The 23,253-nt window shown below is 49.4% G+C and overlaps 1 protein-coding gene across 1 annotated transcript in view; it reads right to left on the reverse strand.

The window, feature by feature from the left end:
* RAD54L2 (RAD54 like 2) overlaps window positions 1-23,253 on the reverse strand; it is a 1,748,428-nt gene that overhangs the window by 245,043 nt on the left and 1,480,132 nt on the right. The window contains exon 17 of the mRNA XM_069644107.1: window positions 21,047-21,213. Within this exon, the coding sequence (XP_069500208.1) occupies window positions 21,047-21,213 (167 nt within the window). The remainder of the gene's footprint in view (window positions 1-21,046; window positions 21,214-23,253) is intronic.

A 23,253-nucleotide genomic window follows, 5' to 3' on the forward strand; every position in this document is an offset into this window, starting at 1 on the left:
GCCGCCTAAGGAACACGCCGTTGCCCAACTGGCGAAATCCAGTGTCGGCGATGTCCGTCGCAATCGTAATGGCGTGGTCCGACGCCACCTCTCCTTCCTGCAATATCTCTAGGGCTTCCGCCCTCTTGTCTGGTAGGAAGTACAGCAGGGGGCCAGTTTGAACCACAACTCCCTGTCGTAGCGGGCTACGATAGCCAAGGCGTTGGCCGCCTTAATCGTCGTCGCTGCAGACGAGATGACTCTGCGTCCCATCGTGTCTAATTTCTTTCCCTCGCCGTCCGGCGGGGAGGTCGACGTAGAGGCCACCCCCCCCGCTTTCTTCCTGGCCGCCGCGGAGACGACCGAGTCCGGGGTCGGCTGTGCCCAAAGGCACAAGGGGGCTGCGTCCGGGACCCGGTACTACTTCTCGTACCGATCCCTTCTAGCCGGCGTCGTGGATGGGTTCTTGAGGAGGGCGATGCCCTCATCCCAAATATCGTCCAGTAGAGGTACAGAGAGGACCGTCTTCCTCTTGGCCTCGCACCGTTGATAAAGGAAACCTTCCTTCTTCTCTTCCGGGCAGAGCTGGAAAAGCTCAGATGCCCTGGCGATCATGGAGTGAAACAATCCAATCTAGTCGGGCGGGGAACCCGGGTGGGAGGTGACTGCGGGAGATCCTCGTCGTAAACCTCGTCGTCTGTACCCGTCGCGGCCGTGTGTCACAGCTCGCTCCCTTCGCTCCCGTTCCCGCCACTTGGGGGCATGTTTTGGGGTTTCTTCCCTACTGGACATTTCCTCCGAACCTTATGCTACAGTGTCCGGATGAATTGGGAGCGCTAAAACCTTATTTCCCAAATTACTTCCCTTCCAGATCCATCCCAGGTTTTTGGCAGCCAGCATGCTACTGCTACTATAATCAAATCAAATGACTATGCTTCCCAGAATGCCTGGCTCACTGCCTCACCTCCTCCCTTGCAGGACAAGGCTGGGTGGAGGATAGGCAACACCTGTGGCTGCAGGTGCAGCAGGCGACACGCCTGAGGGGTGTGCTCGTTAAGCAGCTTTAAAAGCCTCAGTCTGCTTCAGTCCAGCGCTGGTCATTGTTGCAGCGTTCCTGTCGTGACTGGTCCCTTGTTCCTGGTTCCTAGTTTTTGTGCCCAGTTCTAGTTAGTGTTTCTTGTTCCTTGTCCTGGAATTCGTATTTTGTATGCCTAATTGATTTCTGCCTTTTGGAAATCCCTTTCTCCCTTTCTCTGTCTGCAGGCAGCCTTTCTCTGAGCTTTCCTTTTGCTGTAGCCCAATTGCCTGTGTTCACTGTTTCCTAGAAATTGCCCTTTGCTACTGAAAGACTTGTTGCATTAATCTTTCCTTTACAGGTTTAGTTTCCTGCCTTTTCACCTTGGATGGGTGGGAAAGTTTCCCTTTTGAAATCGTTTTCACTGCTCCTGATCCTTGCCTTCTATTGGGATCCATGCCATGTTTTCCTTTACACTTTTACATTTATTTCCTATTTTTTTATTAGGTGTGGGAAGCTGTTGTAACTAGCTCCTGTGTGATTATCTTTTGTTTTCCACACTGTACTATTCCTTCTTGCCTCTTGACTTGGGTTTAGGTATTTAGTCATCCTCACTCTTTGCCTTAACTGCATTCTGGGTTCTTGTTTGATTTACAGGGTTGTGGGTTAGTACTGACTTTTGAGTGGTCTTTCCGGTCCTCGTGAATACGGACATCCAAGTGGTCTTTCCGGTCTTCGCGAGTACTGGCATTCATGTGGTCATTCCGGTCCTTGTGAGTACTGTTTCCAAATTCCTTATCCAGTACCGTCTAGAGTGTCATCTTACAGATTCTGTCCCTGCTTGCCCTCTATGTGGGCTTAGCGCTGTCAGTATCTGTAATAGCATAGTGGGTAAGGAGTTTGCCGACTTTCCTTTCAGTCATAAGGAGCTTCTAAGTGCTTACCCTACATTCCTTTTCTTATAGTGGTATACACGAGTCTTGGGTATTGAATGCACGTTGTTATATTCAAGGTTGTTTACTGTGTATTTTGTGCACATTTCCCCTGCCATATCCATTGCCTTCTTCCTTTCCTGACAGAATGACCAGCCGTTGTTCCCGTTTGAACATGGCCAGATTACGAAGGAAAGGCAGCAAGGCCTCTAACAAGTCTATGCAGAAAGCTTCCCTTACAATTACCTGTGAAAATCGAATCTCTGCTCCTGACTTAAATGAACTCCTTGACACGAATGGGTATTTACGTGCAAAGTATTTTTCCCACTGGGTGGCCCATCGTACATTGCCTGATCCTAGCTCTGTCTTTAATTCTGATCCAGAGTCTATGTCCGCACAAGCCTTAGCAGTGGAAAACAACACACTGCAAGAATGTATACACACAAGTACCTCTGTTATTGAACCCCATGACTCCGGTTGTGCTTTACCTCAGATTGAACAGTTTCATGATTCAAGCATGAAGAATGGAGGGGTTCCTTGCATATCTTCTGTTTTCTGCCCTCAGTCTACAGCTTACTCCTCTGCACAGATTCTTACTGTGGTCACTAATGCCAAGGGGTCTGATGCCAATAGTCTGCTTAAAAGAAACACAGACCACGTCGGTAAGAGAGAGTATAGATCACAAGACCTGCAAGCAGTAGATGACAATATACAATCAATGCACTTCCAGATGGCTAGGGCAGGATCCAGCCCTGATGCCACCATGCCTTCCCCTGTGCCTACTGATAGGGATGTACAGTTAATGCGGGACATGCTAAAAGCAGAATTTGAGGAGTTAAAACAAGAATACATTTCCTTAAACAAGGAGAATAAGATGTTACAGTCTTTTCTGAATACACCTCCAACTTTATCCGTTGATGAAGTGAATACTGTTCAGTCCCTGAGTGCGGAGACTTTTGTAAATCATGATACTTGTCAATATGTAAGATCTATTGGGAGTGAAAGTCTTTTTTCAAGCACAGCGCTTATTTAGGGCACAGGTTCTGACAACTGTCCTACCGTTTGTCAGGAATTGCTGTTAGTTGAAGATTCACAAGCCACTCCTTTACCTGAAGCTTCCTGTGTAGCAGTTTGTCATAACTCTGAGCTTGAACACATACATGCTTCTGATTTCCAAACACAATCCACAATGGTGGCATACACAGAATCAGTCACAACTGTAGGCTTAGGTTCTGCCCTTGATCTAGCTGCTGAGACTGAAGTAGACATTCAAGCTGATGTGGAAAACGATGCTGCCTCTGTGTTCGCTCTTCCTTCTGCCAATTTCGGTCACTATGAGCAGTCAAAGACAGTGCAGAATTCATGTTTTGATGGACTCATTCCACAGATTACTGAACCAAAAACCCGGCAGGCGATCTCTGAACTGTTGATTGTTAATCAGCCACTTTCAGAAGCTAAGACAGAGGAATGGTCAATTGACGAAATCCTGATTAACAGAGACTTTACTATGGTGATTCCTCTGGTTGATTTTGACTTCTACAAAGGAAGAGACTCTGTGTCATCCACTAAGGAGAGGGACGGCAGGGGTACAGCTCAGACTTTGGTTACTGGTGCCAAGGGGTCAACTGCCTTAAAGGGGCTTTCCATTTCTGAACCACAAGTGTGTCTGCCGACTTCTGGGACTTCAGACTGTCCTCCTACTACCATTGACTCTTCAATAATCCTGTCCACAGCTCTGCAGTCATCGTTGGCACACGTATCTTCGATCAATAAAGGAGTGCTATGTCTGCCAGTCACCCAAGAGCCTTCACCATGTACGCAGTCAGAACCAAAGACCTTGACAAGTTTGTCTTCAGCTAACAAGACGGCTCCAGCTTGCATGCCCTCAGCCTCGGAATTTCCTCTGGCATGTTTGTCTTCGGCTACAGTGACTCATCCAGCAGATTATCCTTCAGCCATGGAGCCTCCGGTAGTACATTCTAGGTGCATATCTTCGGTCCCAGAGCCTACTGCTAGTTTGGCTTCAGTTCATGAGAGACCTGTGTCCTGCTCAGCCTCGCTGCCAATATCGGAGGTGTACCTGTCTACACTGTCAGTTCCTGCTGCATATTCCTCTGCTCCAGAGATTCCTCCTGAATCCCAACCATTTACTGATGAACGTTCATCTTGCCCTTCTTATGCTTCTTGGGGATCACCAGAATGTCTGTCTTGTACACAAAACAATTCTCCCAACTACTTGACTGTAGCATCAGCGCCTCCCGAATATGCAACATCTGAGCCTGAGACTTCTGCCAGCTCTCTCTTCAGAAACATCAAGCCGGCTCACGACTCGGGAGGGCCTTACATGCAAGGCCGCTGGACTTGCCTGGAGTATTACGAGAGAGAAACGGATGCCATCCACCACGGCCCAGTCACCGAACGAGTAGCCGACCAGGATAGCGGGCTGGACGGTCCGCGTTTGGAGTCCGGTTTGGATCAACCGCTTGACAACCCTTTTGTTGCCGGATCCCACATGAGTCTGAGGGAAGGGACGGGCATGGCCCTCCAGCTGCAGCGCCAGTTGGGTGCTAGTAGCCAAAGCTGGGGAATGTCTGCTGCAGTTCAAGATGTGCATGTTTTTGCTCCCGCTGCTAGTATGCCTGATGTTCCGAGTACTGTGTCTAACACTCCTATCAGTATGCCAAACGTTCCTGCGGTTGTATCCCACGTGCAACAAGGTGGCTACTTGACTGGCTACATGACTGTCAATGGGAGTGCCAGCCTAGTACAACCCATTGGATCTCCAGACCTCCAAGGCAAGGAACTTATGCAGGCGAATCTTTGTCACTTTCAACCACAAACCTTTACCCAGATGGATGACAGAGTATCCGAACCTCTACCTCAGCCGCCACCTTCCTCTTCCGAACATAAACATTTCCTGAAACCTGCTGTTTCCTCACCTCCTGTGTGTCCACTCTCGGCAGTGAGGCTAACAGAACTTCTACCGTTGTCTAAGGCATGTAGCACCAGCCTGCCTCTCTCCTCAAGGATGTATGCATATCCTCTTCCAGTGACTAAGCTTCCTGGACCTTCCAACTCTGCTTCGGGGCCTGCAAGTCCTTCATGCCTTTCTTCGACCCATGAGTCTCTTCCTCACCGAAAACCCACCTATGGCTCTTATAGACTGCGGCCGGCTTCTATTCATTCCAGTCCTTCTGCTTCTGCCCGTGGGTCATCGTTTCCGTCAGTGCCACTTCTGAAGACAAAGCGCTCCTGTCAAGGAAAGAAGATGTTTTGTGCGAGTAACGGCCGCCTGGGGTCGGCCGTGGAAGGGGGTATAGTGTCACGGCTCGCTCCCTTCGCTCCCGTTCCCGCCACTTGGGGGCATGTTTTGGGGTTTCTTCCCTACTGGACATTTCCTCCGAACCGTATGCTACAGTGTCCTGATGAATTGGGAGCGCTAAAACCTTATTTCCCAAATTACTTCCCTTCCAGATCCATCCCAGGTTTTTGGCAGCCAGCATGCTACTGCTACTGCTACTATAATCAAATCAAATGACTATGCTTCCCAGAATGCCTGGCTAACTGCCTCACCTCCTCCCTTGCAGGACAAGGCTGGGTGGAGGATAGGCAACACCTGTGGCTGCAGGTGCAGCAGGCGACACGCCTGAGGGGTGTGCTCGTTAAGCAGCTTTAAAAGCCTCAGTCTGCTTCAGTCCAGCGCTGGTCATTGTTGCAGCGTTCCTGTCGTGACTGGTCCCTTGTTCCTAGTTTTTGTGCCCAGTTCTAGTTAGTGTTTCTTGTTCCTTGTCCTGGAATTCGTATTTTGTATGCCTAATTGATTTCTGCCTTTTGGAAATCCCTTTCTCCCTTTCTCTGTCTGCAGGCAGCCTTTCTCTGAGCTTTCCTTTTGCTGTAGCCCAATTGCCTGTGTTCACTGTTTCCTAGAAATTGCCCTTTGCTACTGAAAGACTTGTTGCATTAATCTTTCCTTTACAGGTTTAGTTTCCTGCCTTTTCACCTTGGATGGGTGGGAAAGTTTCCCTTTTGAAATCGTTTTCACTGCTCCTGATCCTTGCCTTCTATTGGGATCCATGCCATGTTTTCCTTTACACTTTTACATTTATTTCCTATTTTATTATTAGGTGTGGGAAGCTGTTGTAACTAGCTCCTGTGTGATTATCTTTTGTTTTCCACACTGTACTATTCCTTCTTGCCTCTTGACTTGGGTTTAGGTATTTAGTCATCCTCACTCTTTGCCTTTACTGCATTCTGGGTTCTTGTTTGATTTACAGGGTTGTGGGTTAGTACTGACTTTTGAGTGGTCTTTCCGGTCCTCGTGAATACGGACATCCAAGTGGTCTTTCCGGTCTTCGTGAGTACTGGCATTCATGTGGTCATTCCGGTCTTCGTGAGTACTGGCATTCATGTGGTCATTCCGGTCCTTGTGAGTACTGTTTCCAAATTCCTTATCCAGTACCGTCTAGAGTGTCAGCTTACAGATTCTGTCCCTGCTTGCCCTCTATGTGGGCTTAGCGCTGTCAGTATCTGTAATAGCATAGTGGGTAAGGAGTTTGCCGACTTTCCTTTCAGTCATAAGGAGCTTCCAAGTGCTTACCCTACATTCCTTTTCTTATAGTGGTATACACGAGTCTTGGGTATTGAATGCACGTTGTTATATTCAAGGTTGTTTACTGTGTATTTTGTGCACATTTCCCCTGCCATATCCATCGCCTTCTTCCTTTCCTGACACCGTGTCAGTCCCCGTATCATCCCCACATGTCGTGGACGGGGAGGAGGGCTGAACAGGGCGCGATGGCTAAAAAGGAGGTGGAGGATGAATCCTTCTTCTCTTAGGGGGAGGGCTCCCAGAAGGGCCTGGCTCCGGGTCCCCCGTCGGGAGCGGTTCCTCCGCTGGTGGTAACAGCAGTCTTGTCCTCATCTCCGAGCATAAGGACTGTATAGCCAACAAAATGGCTGCCGAGTTGTCTTGCGGCACTGGTTGAGGGGAGTCCGACGGGCGGTCAGGAGCCCCGTCGGCACCCTCGACGTTCTCGTCGTCTCCTACGTTGGGGTCCCTCCCGACGGGCTGGTCTTCTTCCACGCCAACGCCGTGGCTTAAGACTTCGATCAGCTCTTCCTCAGAGGTTGAGGCCGAATCCACGACGACCTCCTGCCCCCCCTTTTTCTTCTCCGTCGGAGGTTTCACGAGGGTCCTGTCGATGGGCATGAAAGAGGACTCCCTCCGCGGTGGCAGGGAGACTGAGCCCCGAGGTCGCCACCACTGGTATAGCCTCCACAGGCTGAGCAAGGACCGCCGCGACTGTCTCGATAGAGGCCTTGGCCGGATGGATTAAGGCTTTCACCACCTTTGGTGCGCTCACCGCCTTCTCCTTGGGGGGAGGGTCACCGCCTCGCTCCCCCTCCGATGGGGCCTTCGAGCTCGACCAGGGTCTCTCCAGGAGCTTCGCCGGGTGCTCGGCCTTCCTCTTACCCGAGCCAGAGCGTTGGCTCGTGGTTGATGGCGCCGGGGAGGATGCGCCCTGCCTGGCGCCCGTAGAGCCCGACCGTTCGGCGCTCCTGGTGCCAGCGGACTCGCGGTGCTTGGCCTTCTGTTGGACCCCCGTCACCGGGGCGTCCTCAAAGGTCTTAGAAGACCGCTCGGCCTTCTTCTCCTTCCCTTCCAGCCAGTTGGCGAGACGTTGATGGCGGTCCTTCATGGTCCGCTCCGACATATTGCCACAAAACGCACAGTCCTTCTCCATGTGCGTCTTGTTCTCATGTAGGCAGTAAAGACAAAGGGGGTGTTCGTCCTCCTTAAAGACATCCTGAAGCTGGCATCAAGGGCAGACCCTGAAAAGCTTTCCGGGCGTCGAGCTTCCCTTCTCCTGGGCCATGTCCGAGATGGGCCTGAGAAACTTCTGGAGTCCTCCAAAAGCGTGGCTCGACGAAATCTTCACCCTTGAGGGGCGTAGACGAATCCGACACGGGTCCCCGTTGATCGGATGAAGAAACGGTGGAGCTTGAGGCTCTTTTGACCGAAAGAGACATTTTTTGAGAAAAAACGTGAAAAAATAGCACTACCGCTCGAGAGCAATAGCACGAGGATCCCAACACTTGAACGTGTGGTAAAAATCTGAAGATGGCTGCCAGAGGCGGGGCTTAGGTAGAGGGCAGTCATTGGCTGTGGTCAGTATGACGCAGAGGTCAGTGATTGGTTACTACTACGAAAGACAGATCAGAAACGAAACTGATACTGATTTTTTCTTTACCAAGGATTCCCAGCCTGACGACGGGGAATATTCATGAGCATGTGAATCCATGCCAGACCCCATGCTGGAGAAGTGGCTGTCCTACTGATGACCTGCCACGGTACGTGTCTAACGCTCACCTGATTCCCACGGAGGCGCGGGTCTTGGCAGGAAGGTGTCTGTGACTCGAAAAGTGATGTGCAGGACTCGATTGGCTTCTGGGGTCGAACCTCTTCGCACGGTGTGTCGAACTCGAAGGGTGAGGTTTCTGCAGGTGAAAGAATACGAGGATTAAAGGTCTGGGTTGTTGAATGTCCCCATCTCTCTCTCGCTCTCTTCCCAGCGTGTCTGTAGAGCCCCCCCTCCCAGGTCAACGTGCTCACCTTAGATAGGTGAATGCTGGGCTCTCCATCTGCGTCTGTGCAGGGTGCCGTTGCCAGTTCCTTCACTGGTGAAACCTTGACCTCTTGACTTCAGAGGATGGTTACCGTTGTTGTCTGCACGAGCGATAAGTTTCTGGACACCTTTTGTCTTTATAGTCTTTAAATGCGTGGCACGCTAATATTGAAGATTCTGTATAATGCTTTTCCCTTATGTATTGCAGGACTCTTGAGATGGAAGATGGAGTGAAGCGCCTGGAAATTCGTAAGTATGGCAAGCGCTCTAACTGTCTCTTTCCTTGCAGCTTAGTTCGTGTTGAAGAGACGCCGGAGTATTCGCAGGCGGTTGATTGCGACGAGCGTGATGGGCGTGAGTAAATACCTGCTTAATGTCTTTTTCTTTGTCTTTACAGGCAACGATGCAGAATGAAGAAATCCGGAATTCACAGCGTGATGGTAAGTGTAACCATGCTTTTGTCTTTGCAGGCGAAGATGCAGCGTGAAGAATCCGGAATGCACAGCGTGCCGGTAAGTATAACAATGCTGTTGTTTTTGCAGGCGCAGGTGCAGCGTGAGACACGGACGCTGCCGATGGATCAGGTAAGTAAGCACTGCGTGTAAAGTTCGTCTTGCTAACCTGTTGTTTCTGGTCTTTTGTAGGTGCTGATGTTGACTGGGTACAAAAATGGTAAGTATAATTCTTGCAGGTTCAGGATCAAAAGAAGAAAGGCTGGAACAGACTCGGTGAGCGTTCTGCTGCAGATGCAGAATAACGCAAAGCACGTTTCATCTGTGTGGTTTAAATAGCCTTGGAGTGATGAGGCGTCTTCTTCCACGGCCCCGCCTAGGTAAGAAAAGAGTTCCAGTTTCCAGAAGAGTTCCAGTGCTGTATCCAGGGAGTGGAGCTGCCCCACCCAGGTAAGAAAGTAGTCCCTGTTTCACAGAGGGCTTCTAAGTGGCTGGTAAGTAAGCAGCATGGTCTGCTGCAGGCAAGTCCACCCAAGCACTTTCACACCAATTATGAGCCTGGCGCTTCCAGTGCCGGGACCTATGGTTTTGATGAGCCTGGTGCCACCGGCGCCAGGACAGGGTCCAAAAGGTCCCAGTAGGGACCCGCTGGTGCCTAGGATTAGGGTTAGGGGCCTGCTTCCAAGGACGTTGGGCTGGTCCTGGCTCCTTGGAAACAGTGATCATGACAGTGTCTCTGGAAAACGACCGCCGTGGTCTTGGCTGTGAATGCGTGGGCATGCATGTTTGCCAGCAGCAGTTTGTGCTGCCCGTCCTAAGCGTCCCTAAGAAGGCCACCATCCACTTTGCTGTGGGGGCCTTGGAAGCCTGATATCCTTGCCCTGACCCTCCGAGGGTGATAAATACAGCCTCAGATTTGCGGAAGCTCTTGGTCCAGTCCAGATAGAACTTTGGTGCTCGTCTAGCATGAAGACAGTGCAGAACCCTCCGAGCATGGTCCTTAGGGACAGCGAAGAAAGTAGGGCATAATACCTCAGGTAAGTACGCGGGATGCGTTCTGAGGACCACCATGTCCCTGTGAAAGGTAGTGTATGGCTCGGGTGCCATCAGAGCTTGGATTTAGCGGACACAGCGTGCAGACATAAGACCCACCAAGAGGGCTGTCTTAATGGTGACCAGCCTGATGTCCGTGGATGCCACTGGCCCAAAAGGTTTATGCGCCAAGGCACCCAACCCTATGTTGAGGTCCCACACGAGGTGTGGCTTCTTGATGGGCAGGTAGAGCCTGGTGAGACCCGTCAAATGTCATTTAACCCCCGGATTGGCGGATGAGAAAAAACCTCCTCCCCAGAGTTCTGGTAGGCTCCGATTGGCGCCAGATAGGCTTTGAGGGTGAGCCAGATGGACAAACTCGAGCCAGTTGATGAGGGCTGCCTGCTCTTCACAGAACCCTCTCCGTGGACACTGGCTGTCCAAGGTAGCTTCCCATCCTGCGTGGGGATGGAACCTACGGAGCTGGCTGACGAAAGCGCCTGCCTACCTGAAAGTTGCTGTCTGTGCTCCCCCAGACTAGGTTGAAACGGAGAGCAGTGGAATGCCGCCCGACAACCCCTCTCCCTCCTGACTCCAGGAGGCTTTGCAGTGTAACTGCAATTTAGGCATTGGTATCACCATGCCAAGCTCACTGTTCTGTTGAGAAAATGCCCCTTGTGAGGGGAAAATTCTCTTGGAACTCATCCCCGATGAGGCCCAGGAACGTTAGAGTCTGCCTGGCCTCCAGCTGTGACTTCTTGAGATTGATGGAAAATCCCAACTTGCGTAGTGGAAGCATAAGGGCAGAGGCAATGTGGAGGACTGCCTCTGGAGACCTTGCCCGGATGAGCCAGTTTACGTAAGGATAGGAGTGGTGACCCTGGGCCACAAGTAGGGCTGTCATGTGTTCATCCGTCCTGTACAGACCCTGGGGGCCGGAGTGAGGTGAAAGGGTAGAAACTTGCATAGGAAATGGAAGCCCATGATCCTGACCCTATGAAAGGACCGATGGGGCAGCAGATCGGTAAGTGAAGGTAAGCATCCTTCAGATCCAAGGAGAACATCCAGTCTCCCGTGCACAATATCTCTGCAATACACGCTGGGGTAACCATTGTATGGCGAAAAACCGTGAATAGGGGCCCAGACCCAGCTGGGAGGCTGGGACCACTTCCACTGCCTGCCTCTCTACGTGCAAGTGAATTTCTGCCCACAGAGTTATTGTCCCAATCTGTGAGAGGAGAGAGGCGAAGGAGGGATCGGTAGAGAAGAGAGGCGAAGGAGGGATCGGTAGGCAGTAGCCCAAGGACACTGCAGAGGGGGATCCAAGGGTCCGTAAACCTTGTGCACCAGCATGGACGTGCATCTGGCTATATGCCTTAGGGATAGCCTTAGCGAGGATGGATAAAGTTTACGCAGTCTGGGGACTGTTCCTGCTCTTATCAAGTTCCTAATCCGTTGTAGAACGGAACTGGTCGCCCCCCCGTACCTCACTGAAGGGAAGGTCCAGTATGCGTTCCTGGGCATTCCGGGTTGAATTTGGTCACCCGTAGCCAGGCCGTCCGTCCGTCCTGCCAGCAGCGGAGCAAATGGCACCGCCTCAGGAGCCAATGTGCACCAGGGTGGACTCCAATATGTCTTGCACAACCATAATTGGCCTCCGCCAGCCCTACCTTGAAAAGTGGCCGAGGAGTGTGGCTGTGAGAGTGCCAACAGCAAGAGGCGGGGCCCCCTCCAGCTGTCTAAACTTGGCGTCGAGGTGCCTGATGGTACGCCGCACCGAATTGGGTTCAAGCTGTGACCCCGCTGACCCGAGCCAGCTGCTGAGAAAGAGGCTGTGAGCTACAAAGACCACTGGAGGCATGGGAGCCAGTGTTGTGGGTACTGGCCTGGACAACTGGGGCTGCCCAGAAGCTGGAGGTGTTGGAACCAAGAGTGGAGCGGGGGTGGGTGCTAGCGACAGAGCCAGAGGGAGTATGTCCCTGAGGGTCATGGCTTTTCAAGAAAACCCATCTTCACACGCCGGTGGAGCGCTTGGAGGCACAGACATGCTGCGGCCTGAACCCATTCTGCCCTACTGTCTTGCGGGATGGATCGGCCATGCGACGATGAAGGGTATGCTGTGGGCCACGTACTTAGTGAAGAACGGTCAATCCTGGAAACTTGTTTCCCTACCTGTTCCCAGGTAGTCTCGCGGCGGCCATTTTGTCGGGCTGCATGTCGCCTACCTGTGTCGTGGTGCTTGCCTCGTTGAGCCCCGCCTCTTCCAAGACTCCTGGTGGTTGAGGCCTTCCCTGCCAAGGATGGGGCTTGGTAGGCGGATCGCCCTTTGCTATGCTGCCAGTAGTGCTACATACAGGCGCCCCCTCAGACATCTGTCTGGTACTAGAGCATAGCCCTTTGGGCCTAACCCCGGTAATCTAACCTTGCGGCCCCTCCGCTCAGTTACCGATAGGATCTCGTGACCCCCCCTCGGCCTGGCGGCTGGTATCTGTAGTAGCAGCCTTGGTACCTGCACTGGTACAACAACGTGGAAGGTCCCTCTTCGTGCTTGTGCCTCCTCGACGGAGACAACTTTGCGGGGTGCGTACAGGCACCCCCTCGGACATCTGTCCGGTACTAGGGCATAGCACCTCAGGTGTGGACCCAGTAATTGAACCTTACGGCTTCTCAGCACAGTCAGCCCCTGGGAGGATCTCGCAACCCCTCGCCCTGACGGCTGGTAGCTGTAGCAAGCAGCCTTTTTACCCGCCCTGGTACCGGGACCTGAAAAGTCCTGGAGAAGGAGTTGCTTTTGCGGGGTACGTGGTGCGTACAGGTGCCCCTTCAGACATCTGTCCGGTACTAGGGCGTAGACCCTGTAATAGACCCTTGCAGCCCCTCAGCGCAGTGTCCGGTAAAGGGCCCTAAAGAGAGCCCCCGTTAACACCCAATATATAACCCTTATCCACCTCCCCTACTACACCACAAGACAACCTGACTAAAGCGGAACCAGCTGGACATCACCAAACAAACAAAACTCCTATCAATCTTATAAAGCTGCGCAAATGACCCATTCTGAGGGAAAGAACAAGAGAAGAAGAAAGAACAAACACTCCAGAACAACAGCAAAGAAAGACAACTACAGAACGCACCCCCACAGACAGGAACAAAAATCGAACCAACATTGAGAGAAGAGAAAAATCCCTCTACTTAACTCCTTACCTCTCCGACAACTGGTCACCACAGCAAACCAACCCAAGGCTAGAAGCAACAACATCAAATAACCTAGCACAAGCTCGTAGAAGAAGGATGAACAACAAAAAAAACAACAAACACACGACGGATGCGGTACCACCATACATCACCAAAGCAAGAACATCCATCAAATCAACAAAAACAACTCCCGGAAGACGAGTGTTAGGGAGAATTCTTTGTAAGGCTAATTTCCCAAACCTAGTGAGTCCCCCAGCAGCTTTGCTGGATTTTTGGGGTTTATTTTTTTCTCTCCTGCTAAGAGTGAGATTCTTTTGCTCCCACTCTTAGACATCATTTGAGGTGTTCCTTTCACTTTCCATGTGTTTTATGGGCTATGTGGTCTTTTACTCCATAGGGTCTCATGTGTTTTTTATGTGGGTTACACAGCACCCTCCGTGCCGTAACCCAGGGGTGTCGTAGCGACCCCCCAACATAGACTCCATACCCTGGGGCTGACTACTGTCTCCCAGGGCATGTAAAGTCACCATTGGCTTTACTAGTCCCAAATTATGAACAGAAACCAGTACAAACCATATTGTGGACATACTGGTCGGGGCAATTCGATTGCCCCGGGGTCTGTTGTTCGAGGGGTCACGTCTCCGTCCCCCCTGATCGAGTTTTGGCTGGTGGCAGTGGATACTACTTTTTATATTCGACCGTGAATATATCTCTATGGGATTTTCCCATTGCTCGAGGCTACCAACTTTAATTATTTAATTCTTATAGCCTCGAACATACCGCCGGTTTATTTATTTAATATTATTTCACCGGTTGGTATTTTTGGCCAGAACTCGATTCTAAAATGGCGTTTGTGTTCTCTTCTGTGACTCCAACCCGAGACGAGCCTTTTGTTCCACTTTTTGGCGGGCTTCTCCACAGAAGCCTCCAAAAGTGGTGCCACTCTGGGTACCACAGGGGGTTTAGGCACCCTGGACTGAGTTACCTTGGTAACTCAAGTCGCACTCTTGTGTGATTGGCCCAAGTGGTGAGCCGGCCGGCTCACCACTTAGCATGGTTGAGGGACAGCTAGGCTGAGTGAATGGGGGTTTGCTGCATAAAAGCAGGCCTTTGGGGACTGGAACTTCAGAAGTCGCCACAGGACCTAGGAATCTGAGGAGGGAGAAGCTGAGCCGACCTGCAACGACGACACCACCGGTGGAGCCCTGCTGAACCGTCTCACCACTTTTCCCGATGACAGAGGAGATCTCCAGTCCGGAGAGTCTTCTTCCTTTGACTGGTGGGGATAACCAGTTTCGCCTTCTTTTCACCTTCCTGGAGCATTTCGGGGCAGCCTTGCCCGTGCCAAGCACCCCGGCAACCGGAATACCACGGTTTACCACTACCACGAAGAGAAGGGTAGTGCCTTTTAACCGGAGTACTCTGCAGCTGGTTTCTTCCCTGGCAGTGCAACGACCTTCATCTTTCCTCCACAGCGAGAACTCTTCTTCCTCTGGACGAAACACCAACTTGCACCTGCTGCCAGGAACAACTGCCCCCGCTGGAGCTTCCTTCACACTTAAGGTACTGTGTCCCGCCTGGATTCCCTTGCAACAGATCGTTCGGGGTGACAGTAAAGCCTCGACTTTCTAACCTGGACTGGCCTGGGACAACCTAGCTAACTTTTCCTGACTTTAATTTCATCCTTTTTCTGTGAACGATCTACAAAGACTCTTTGGGCATAGCCCCACTGGTGAACCTGGACCCCTTCTGCTTGCTCTTTCCAAGAGTGGGCCTTGCAATTGACTTCCTTGCTCTCCAGTAGAACTCTGCCTATCCTGCCTTACTGTGGTTCTTTGAGAAAGTATTGAAACTTGTGTGCTTCTTTAACTCTGCCTTTTTCCCTCCCTTTCTTTACAACTTATTAGAGTGTCATCTTATGTTAAGCGCTCACCTCTGTCTGAAAATAAGTGGTGTTTCTCACTAAGACTTGTCTAATAAGTGGATAGGGTTGTATATATACGATAGTGACTGTGTGCTGAAATTACTTACCTCTTTTTTGCTAGTGTGATTTACAAGTGTGTTTTTAAATAAATAATTATATACTTTTACACCAAAGCTCTGGTTTGTTTGTACTACTGTGTCTCTGTACCTATTGTGTATACTCTGCATACTACCTAACTCTTCTTGAGAGAAGTCTGACTGCTCAGCCACAGCTACCAAGTGAATCTGTGTGGTACAGACTGCTACCAAGTGGGTTTACTGCCAAACACCTGTAGTCTTAAATCTTTTGCAGTGGTCCCTAAGGGAACTGCACAGGTTTCTGCCTAACAACGAGCCTGATGAAAAGAAAAGTCCAAGACAAAAGTCCAAGACAGAACCTAGAGGAACTCTTTGAAGACGCTGACACCCGAAACTTACAGTACAGTCCAACAAGTGATCGACCAGGAAGGAAACCTCAACACCGATAAGAAGACGAACTCAACAAGAAAGTCCAAACCAAACAACACCTCCATACTCCACTGCAATCTAATAAACGCAAGATCCATGTCCAAACACTCAGAGATCTTCGACTTACTCGATGACAACAGCACTGACATCCTGTTCATCACAGAAACATGGCTGGACGACAACTACAGAATCACACTCCAAAGCTGCCTTCCAACCAACTACAAATGCCTTCAAATAAACAGGAAAAACAAAAAAGGAGGACGTATCACAATAGCATTTAAAGAACACCTGAAGTTAAAAACGGACGAACCACTCAACATCCTCAACTGCGAAACCATGGTAATACACCCAACAACGAGCCCAAAAACCAACACAACGAGCCCAAAAACCAACATCACATTCATCCTGGTGTGCAGACCACCGACATATGATGCAACCTTCGTTGACAACTTCATAAAATCCATCACCAACTTAGCCATCAACCACGAACACCTAATCATCCTGGGGGACTTCAACATTTGGTTTGAAGACAGTCACACCAACTCCCATCACTCACTCACTGAACAACTCGTCACCATGAAACTACGACAACTAGTAAAAGGGGCAACACACTCGGCAGGACACACCCTCGACGCAATTTTTGCAAATGAAAAACTCATCACCACGGCACCTCCGATACAAATACTGTGGAGTGACCACCTCATCATCCCATTCATGATCACCATGCCAACCCAAGTACGCACCCAACCTCCTAAACTCGCAACCACCACCAAAAGAAACTGGAAACACGTCAAAGAAAGCAACCTATTCGAACAACTGGAATTAACCAAACCCTCAACTACAGAACTAGAGCTAGCTGACCTAGACAGGAAGGTGGAACTACTACACAAATGGATTGCAGACACAATAAATAAGATCGCCCCAGAAAAACCGTTCACCCCATCAAAAAAAAGAGCAATGAAAAAATGGTTCACACCACTGTTAAACACCATGAAAAAGGACAACAAAAAGATGGAACTGGAATGGAGGAAAGAATACAACCCAGACCAAAAAAACACTGTTCCAAAAACAAATCTGCGCATACAAAAAGGAAATTTAAATGGCGAAGAGAAGGCATTATGATGACAGAATCACCAATGCCACCAACACACAAAAAGAAATGTTTAACATTGTTAAAGAGATGAGAAACCCACCAGGCTGCGATAACACCCCAAACCCCTCAGAGAAACTTTGCAACGACCTGGCAGACCATTTCAAGAAAAAAGAAAATCAATGACATCCGACAAACCATACAAAAGAGACCAACCAACCACACCATACAACCAAATGAACCTAACACAGAACCACAACACAAAATCAAAAACTTTGCTGAAATATCAGCAGAGGCATTCGCAATGCTGGTAAAACGCAGCAAGAAAGCTGGATCACCCATGGATCCCCGTCCCCCAGACATCTGCAAATCAATCCTCACACAAGGAACGCCAGCAGAATACTACAGAAACCTTCTAAATCTATCACCAGCAACAGGGACTGTGCCGAGGATCTTCAAATCAGCCCATATCAAGCTACTTCTAAAAAACACAAGTGGCGACGTAGGAGACCCCTCCAACTACAGGCCAATCTCAAACATTCCCTACCCTGCAAAACTCCTGGAAACCTACGTATATAAACTTACCCAAGAGCACATAGAAAAACACCACCTGGTAGACCAAGCTCAAGTCGGTTTCATACCAGCAAGAGGAACGGAAACAGCACTACTTTCCATCTGGGATTACCTTAAAACTAACGCAGACTCAAACACAACCTCAGCCCTTATTCTACTCGACCTCTATGCAGCCTTTGACACAGTTAGCCATGACACCCTGACCAAAAGACTAGAAGACATAGGGATAACAGACACAGCACTACTCTGGACTAAATCATTCCTAGCAGACAGAACAGAAACCGTATGGATTAAACCCTTCAAATCCACTCCACAAGTTAACAACTGGAGTACCACAAGGATCCTCACTATCATCACTATATTTCAACATCTACCAAACTCCGATCATCAGAATCTTCAAAAAATACAACATTACTTGCTACAACTACAACGATGACACTCAAATCATCTACAAAATCAAAGACACCGAAGCCCTAATCGACTGTCTGAGAGAAGTCTTCAACTGGATGAAGACCAACAACCTGAAAATCAACCCAGGAAAGACCGAAATCATGATCATATCCAAAACTAGGGGAACGTAACCGCCATCCCATGGCCAAAGGAAATGGGAACCGCACCAACACCATCGAAGGTAGTAAAGAATCTAGGAGTTCTGATGGACAACACCCTAACCCTAGAACCACAAATAAACTCAACAGTGAAGAAATGTTTCTTCCTCCTGCACACGGCAAGAAGAATCCTACCTTTCCTCTCCTTCGCGCACAAAACACTCACTATCGTCGCCCTCATCATGTCAAGAATCGACTATGCAAACGGCCTCTACCTCGGAATACCAGAATACCTCCTGAAGAAACTTCAACGAATCCAAAATGCGGCAGCCAGACTACTCCTCCAACTATCCAGAAGAGACCACATCACTCCTGCCCTAAATACACTACACTGGCTCCCAGTAAAACATTGCATCACCTTCAAAACCAGGTGCATAACGCACAGGGCAATCAGAGGACAAGGAGCAGAATTCCTTCAAAAGAAAATAAGAGTCTACAAACAAAAGAGACCCCTCCGATCCAGCAACGAAATCCGCCTAGAACTTAAACCATACCTTAAGAAAAAACTTGGAGGCACCTCCTTCTACCACTTAGCTGCAAAAACCTGGAACAACATCCCAAAAGAGAAGAAACACGGAAGATCACCACAAATTCAGAAAATTACTAAAAATCTGGCTCTTCAACACCACAAACTCAAACTGAAATCTTAAACAGAGAAAAAGGATGACTAAACGGGTAAGGACACGGACAGCCCCAGAACCGACAGGGAAGCTCCCTTAGTACCGGGACGGATGACACCAGATAGACTGAAACACAGGTGACAGCCATGGAGACGGAGTCAACCACCCCAGACAATCCCACCAACAACCTCACCCCCCCTTAGTTGCCACCAAGTACCAAGTGTCAATTGAATTGTCAAGATACTGGCAATCACCACACTAGCTGAGTGGTGGACATTGGCAGGCGCTCTGGCCACAGGAGTAGGAAGGGAGGACCGGTGGGGTTGGGTGGGAGGCTGGTTAAGGTGGGGGACAGATGTGAAAGGGACATTGAATGCAAGATGGGCCCAGATCAGTGGCGCATCAGGAGAGACTACACAAGCCCAGCACCCCAATTCAGGATAGAGATGCCAACTAACCAATTCCACTAACAATTTCCCCCTCTGCACACACCTCTCAAACTCCAAACCAAACACAACCACAAATCTACAGCACAACAAACCGCACAAACTTCACTACATTGCAACAACACAACAAAAAACACACAGACTTCCACAACAGTACACGATGACTATCGGCCGCAAACACCCCAGGCCCAGCCAACAGACCCCACCGGGCTGAGGCCGCCAACAGCACATCACTGCTCTCTTGCACTTTTCCTATTTTCTCCCACTAACTCACCCTCCCTCCCTTTTTCAGAGCCGCCAGTGCACCAGGGGACCACTCCGTTGGTAATAGTGCGCGGTACAAATGTCCTTTAACATTAACATCCCGCAACCCCCTGGACTGAGAGCTGGAGGCTGTAGCAGCCTTGGTAGGTACCCAGGACCTGGATGGTCCCTCCCGCTCCTATGCTTCCTGGGGAAGGCGTCACTTTTGCGGAGTGCGTACAGGCGCCCTCTCAGACATATGTCCGGTACTATGGCGTTGCCCCTTGGGTGTATTCGGTGGGATCTGGCGACTTAACGGTCCATAGCTGTAGCAGCCTCAGTACCTGTACTGGCACCAGGACCTGAAAGGTCCCTCCCGCTCCAACGCTTCCTGGGAAAGGAGTCGCCTTTGCGAGGTACATGGTGCGTACAGGCGCCCGCTTGGACATCAGTCCGGTACTAGGGCGTAGCCCCTCGGGTTAGACCCGGTAGCAGAACCTTGCGTCCCCTCAGCGCAGTGTCCAGTAGTATCTGGCGACCCCTGGTCTGACGGCCGGTAGCTGTAGCAGTCTCTGTACCTGCACTGGAACCAGGACCTAAAAAGGTCCCTCCTGCTCTTGCGCCTGCTCGGACCTCTGTCTGGTACTGGAGCATAGACCCCCGGGTGAAGACCCGGTAATAGAGCCTTGCAGCCCTTTAGCGCAGTCACCGGTAGGATCTAGCGACCCCTCGGCCTGGTGGCCGGTAGCTGTAGTAGCCTCTGTACTTGCACTGGTACAAGAACCTGAAAGGTCCTTCCCGCTATAGGTGCGGATGAAAACAGTGCCCCTACCTTGGGCTTGGACTTGTCCTGACGAATGCCTTTGAGTCCTCTGGAGGCAAACTTCCAAAGAGCTCCCTCGACTGGGATAACCTGTTCTTCAGAGCACTTTGTAAGCGCGTTGCACACTGTACAGGACTCCCAGCCATGGTCAGGTCCAAGGCAGCGGAGGCAGAGAGCGTGGGGGTCAGACATAGGGAAAAGCCCCATGCAGGCTGAACACCTGCTGACGTCGAACTGTGCGGGGGAGGAGCGTGGCACCAGAGGCATCTGATTAAAGACAAGAAGACAAAGAAAACACTTCTCTGGGTAAGAGCGCATGGAATTACAAGGCCGGAGGTCTAACACAGGAGCGCTGGTGAAATCGGTCCATTCCCGTCAACGCAGAAAAGAGGATTGAGGAGTGGCGTCGGTGGGCGGAGTCAGGGGAGCTCATGCTCGCAGGGCCGCACCCCCACACACCTCTAAATTTAAAAGGGGAAGAAGGTTTTTTATGGTGAAAAAGGTTCTGTCTACCGTCCCTAGCGAGGAACGCCCATGCAGTATGGAGGAAAGGGGACGGTATGCCTTGGGTTAAGGGATGGGGGAGGTCATACCAGGACTGTAGAAAGGAGAGTGGGAGGTCAGGGTTTGAGTCAGGAGGGTTGGTTGATGGTGACTGTAGCCAATGGCTGGCTAATATGACCATTGTGTATGTTTCTGCCATTTTCTTTTATGGTTTAGTGTTATTCAAATCATTTAAAAAAGTTATTAAACTGGTGATCGCAGCAGTTTGAACCAGTAGCAGTGCGACTACACAGCTCCTTTCCCTCTAGCAGTGTAGCGAATTTTGTTTTCCCTATCTTGAATTAGAATTCTCATCTGAAACACCGATTATTCAGGACCCTGCTATTGGGATAAAATGAGGCTTCAATATAGACTACTGGATAGTTGGCTCTAAATGCCAAGAACGGTTTGTACCCGGAGCCATCTGAGTTTGGTACTTTACCCTGGTTAGGAGGTGAGGGTACTTCAAACAGGCAAGTTGAATCACGGACTCCTTGAACTTCTTAACCTCCACCTCTGCAGGCTTTGGCTCTTCAACAAAATGTAGTAGGTTTTCTACCTCCCGTCGTGTGAAGTTGAGCACTGGGTTTAAGTCATCAACCACACGATCTGCAAAAAGGAAAAATAAATGAGAGTCAGGGGCCATTAGGGAGAGAGAGAGAGAAAGAGAGAGAGAGTGTGTGTGTGTGAGAGTGAAAGTGTGGGAGAGAGAGAGTAACAAGATCGTTATTCAGTGCAGAATATAGATATGTGGTTTGAAATGGGCAGAAAGGTAAAGCAGAGATTGGAGGCAGTAAGTAGGTTGATTAGAGTAGGGAGACAGTTATAAAGGCAGAAAAGGTAAAGAAATAGGGAGAGAGATGAAAAAGAAGGATGAAGTAAAAAGGGAAGAATGGGAGGGAAAAGAGGGAAGGAGAGAGGAAAAGAGAATGCAGATAAAAGTGCACATGAAAGACAGGTGAAAAAGGGAAGAGATGGGAAAGAGGTTATGGGAAAGAGTGATGAGGACATATGAAAAAGTGTGAATAGGAAAGAGGAAAACGTGAGTAGATTTTGCTTGTTGACATTCAATTTCTTCAGTCAAATGCATCAATTTCTGTGAGAAATACATCAAAGTTATAAGGATCACACTTTGCAGAGAAAATCTAAAAGAAAACTGAATAGAACCATAACAATTATCAATCCAAATGACATAATCAGTGATGAAAATAATACTGGAGCTGGTAAAAAAAAGATACAAGGACAGACTGACCTGGTGGGATACCGGGTGATTTCCCGATGGGCCACTGCCACAGGCATAATTTGTTTCTGAAAATTGGCCTGGAGTCTGTGGTGTTCACTATTAGCTGCCTGGGAATGTGCCATGAAAGCTTTGCATAGCAACAGCCAGAGTCAGTCTTGGATTGTTTCAATTCTGCACAGCCAACAGCCTTACACTCGAGAGCTATGGTTGTGCAACTTAGTATATATGGCTTCTGGTTTGAAGACATTTTACTGTTATGGTGCATGTTCTGATAAATAAAATGAGCTTTGATCCCATTGTGCATTACCTACTCAAAGGTAATATGATTGAACCACTATTAAAGACATCATTGTCAAATATAAAACATGTGATAATTTGTATGCTCCCAAAATGGTCTTTGATTTTATGCAAATCAGCCAGGTGTTATTTGTCCCCCTCCTCAAATAAGTAGTTTTTTTAAAGAATGAGATTTTAATTACTCGCTGATAGAATTATTAGTGTGTGCCATTTACAGATAGTGATTTATTCATAAAATTAGCCAGAGAGAGGATTTGAAATGTGCAGAATGGCTGCAAACAAGACCACCTGAAACCATGCAAAGTGACTCAAAATACATGTTTGCAGGGTCTCGTGATCTACTGTTTGGGTTTTTAGGCAACAGCCATCACTCTATGAGATGTCCCCTTGTTAGCGGCCCCCTCCAATTTCCCATCCCACTTAAATCCCTGACTGTAATCAAGTGAACACGCACCAGTAGCAGAGCTAGGAGAAGGCAGATACCCCACCCCATCCATAATGGGCCTCTCAAACGCCATATATTCCTTCCCTCTTTGTTGTACATCTATACCTATGGATTGAAATGCTTTTCTGAAGTCTCAATGCTGCTCCAATTTTACTTTATCTGAAAGAGCTCATGAAACCTGAATGCAATCTTCCTGAGTTTGTAAATGTTATTTTGCTGTCTGTGTGCTGAGAGTGGGATACAATTAATATGTTAAAACTTACAGGTCTGTGTTCTAGCCATCAAGGCAAACCTTGGGTCAATAATAAAGCTAAAAAACTGTTAAGAGCTTCTATGGACCCATTTGTAAGGTGGATTAACCACCTGCAGCTAAAATGATTTAAACCAGACAAAATTAAATAAATAACATACATAAAAAATGTAATCCAGAAGCGGAAGTTGCAATAGGAACACAATGAAATAGAGCAGTGGTCTTCAAACTTTTTTGGCCTGGGCCCCCCCTGAGCAAAGTTTGGGAAGGCCGGCCCCCTCCAAAAGTACCAGATGGACAGTATGTAGAAATCACTATGAACTTTTGCATCCCGTCAATGCACCCTACTCCCCTGGGCTCTCCCAACCCTACTCCCACCACTATCCCAGTGCTGCCGCACATCCTTCTCCCACC

The sequence above is a fragment of the Ambystoma mexicanum genome, chromosome 2p (assembly GCF_040938575.1).
Source record: "Ambystoma mexicanum isolate Mex_15411 chromosome 2p, UKY_AmexF1_1, whole genome shotgun sequence".
NCBI classification, from domain to species: domain Eukaryota; kingdom Metazoa; phylum Chordata; class Amphibia; order Caudata; family Ambystomatidae; genus Ambystoma; species Ambystoma mexicanum.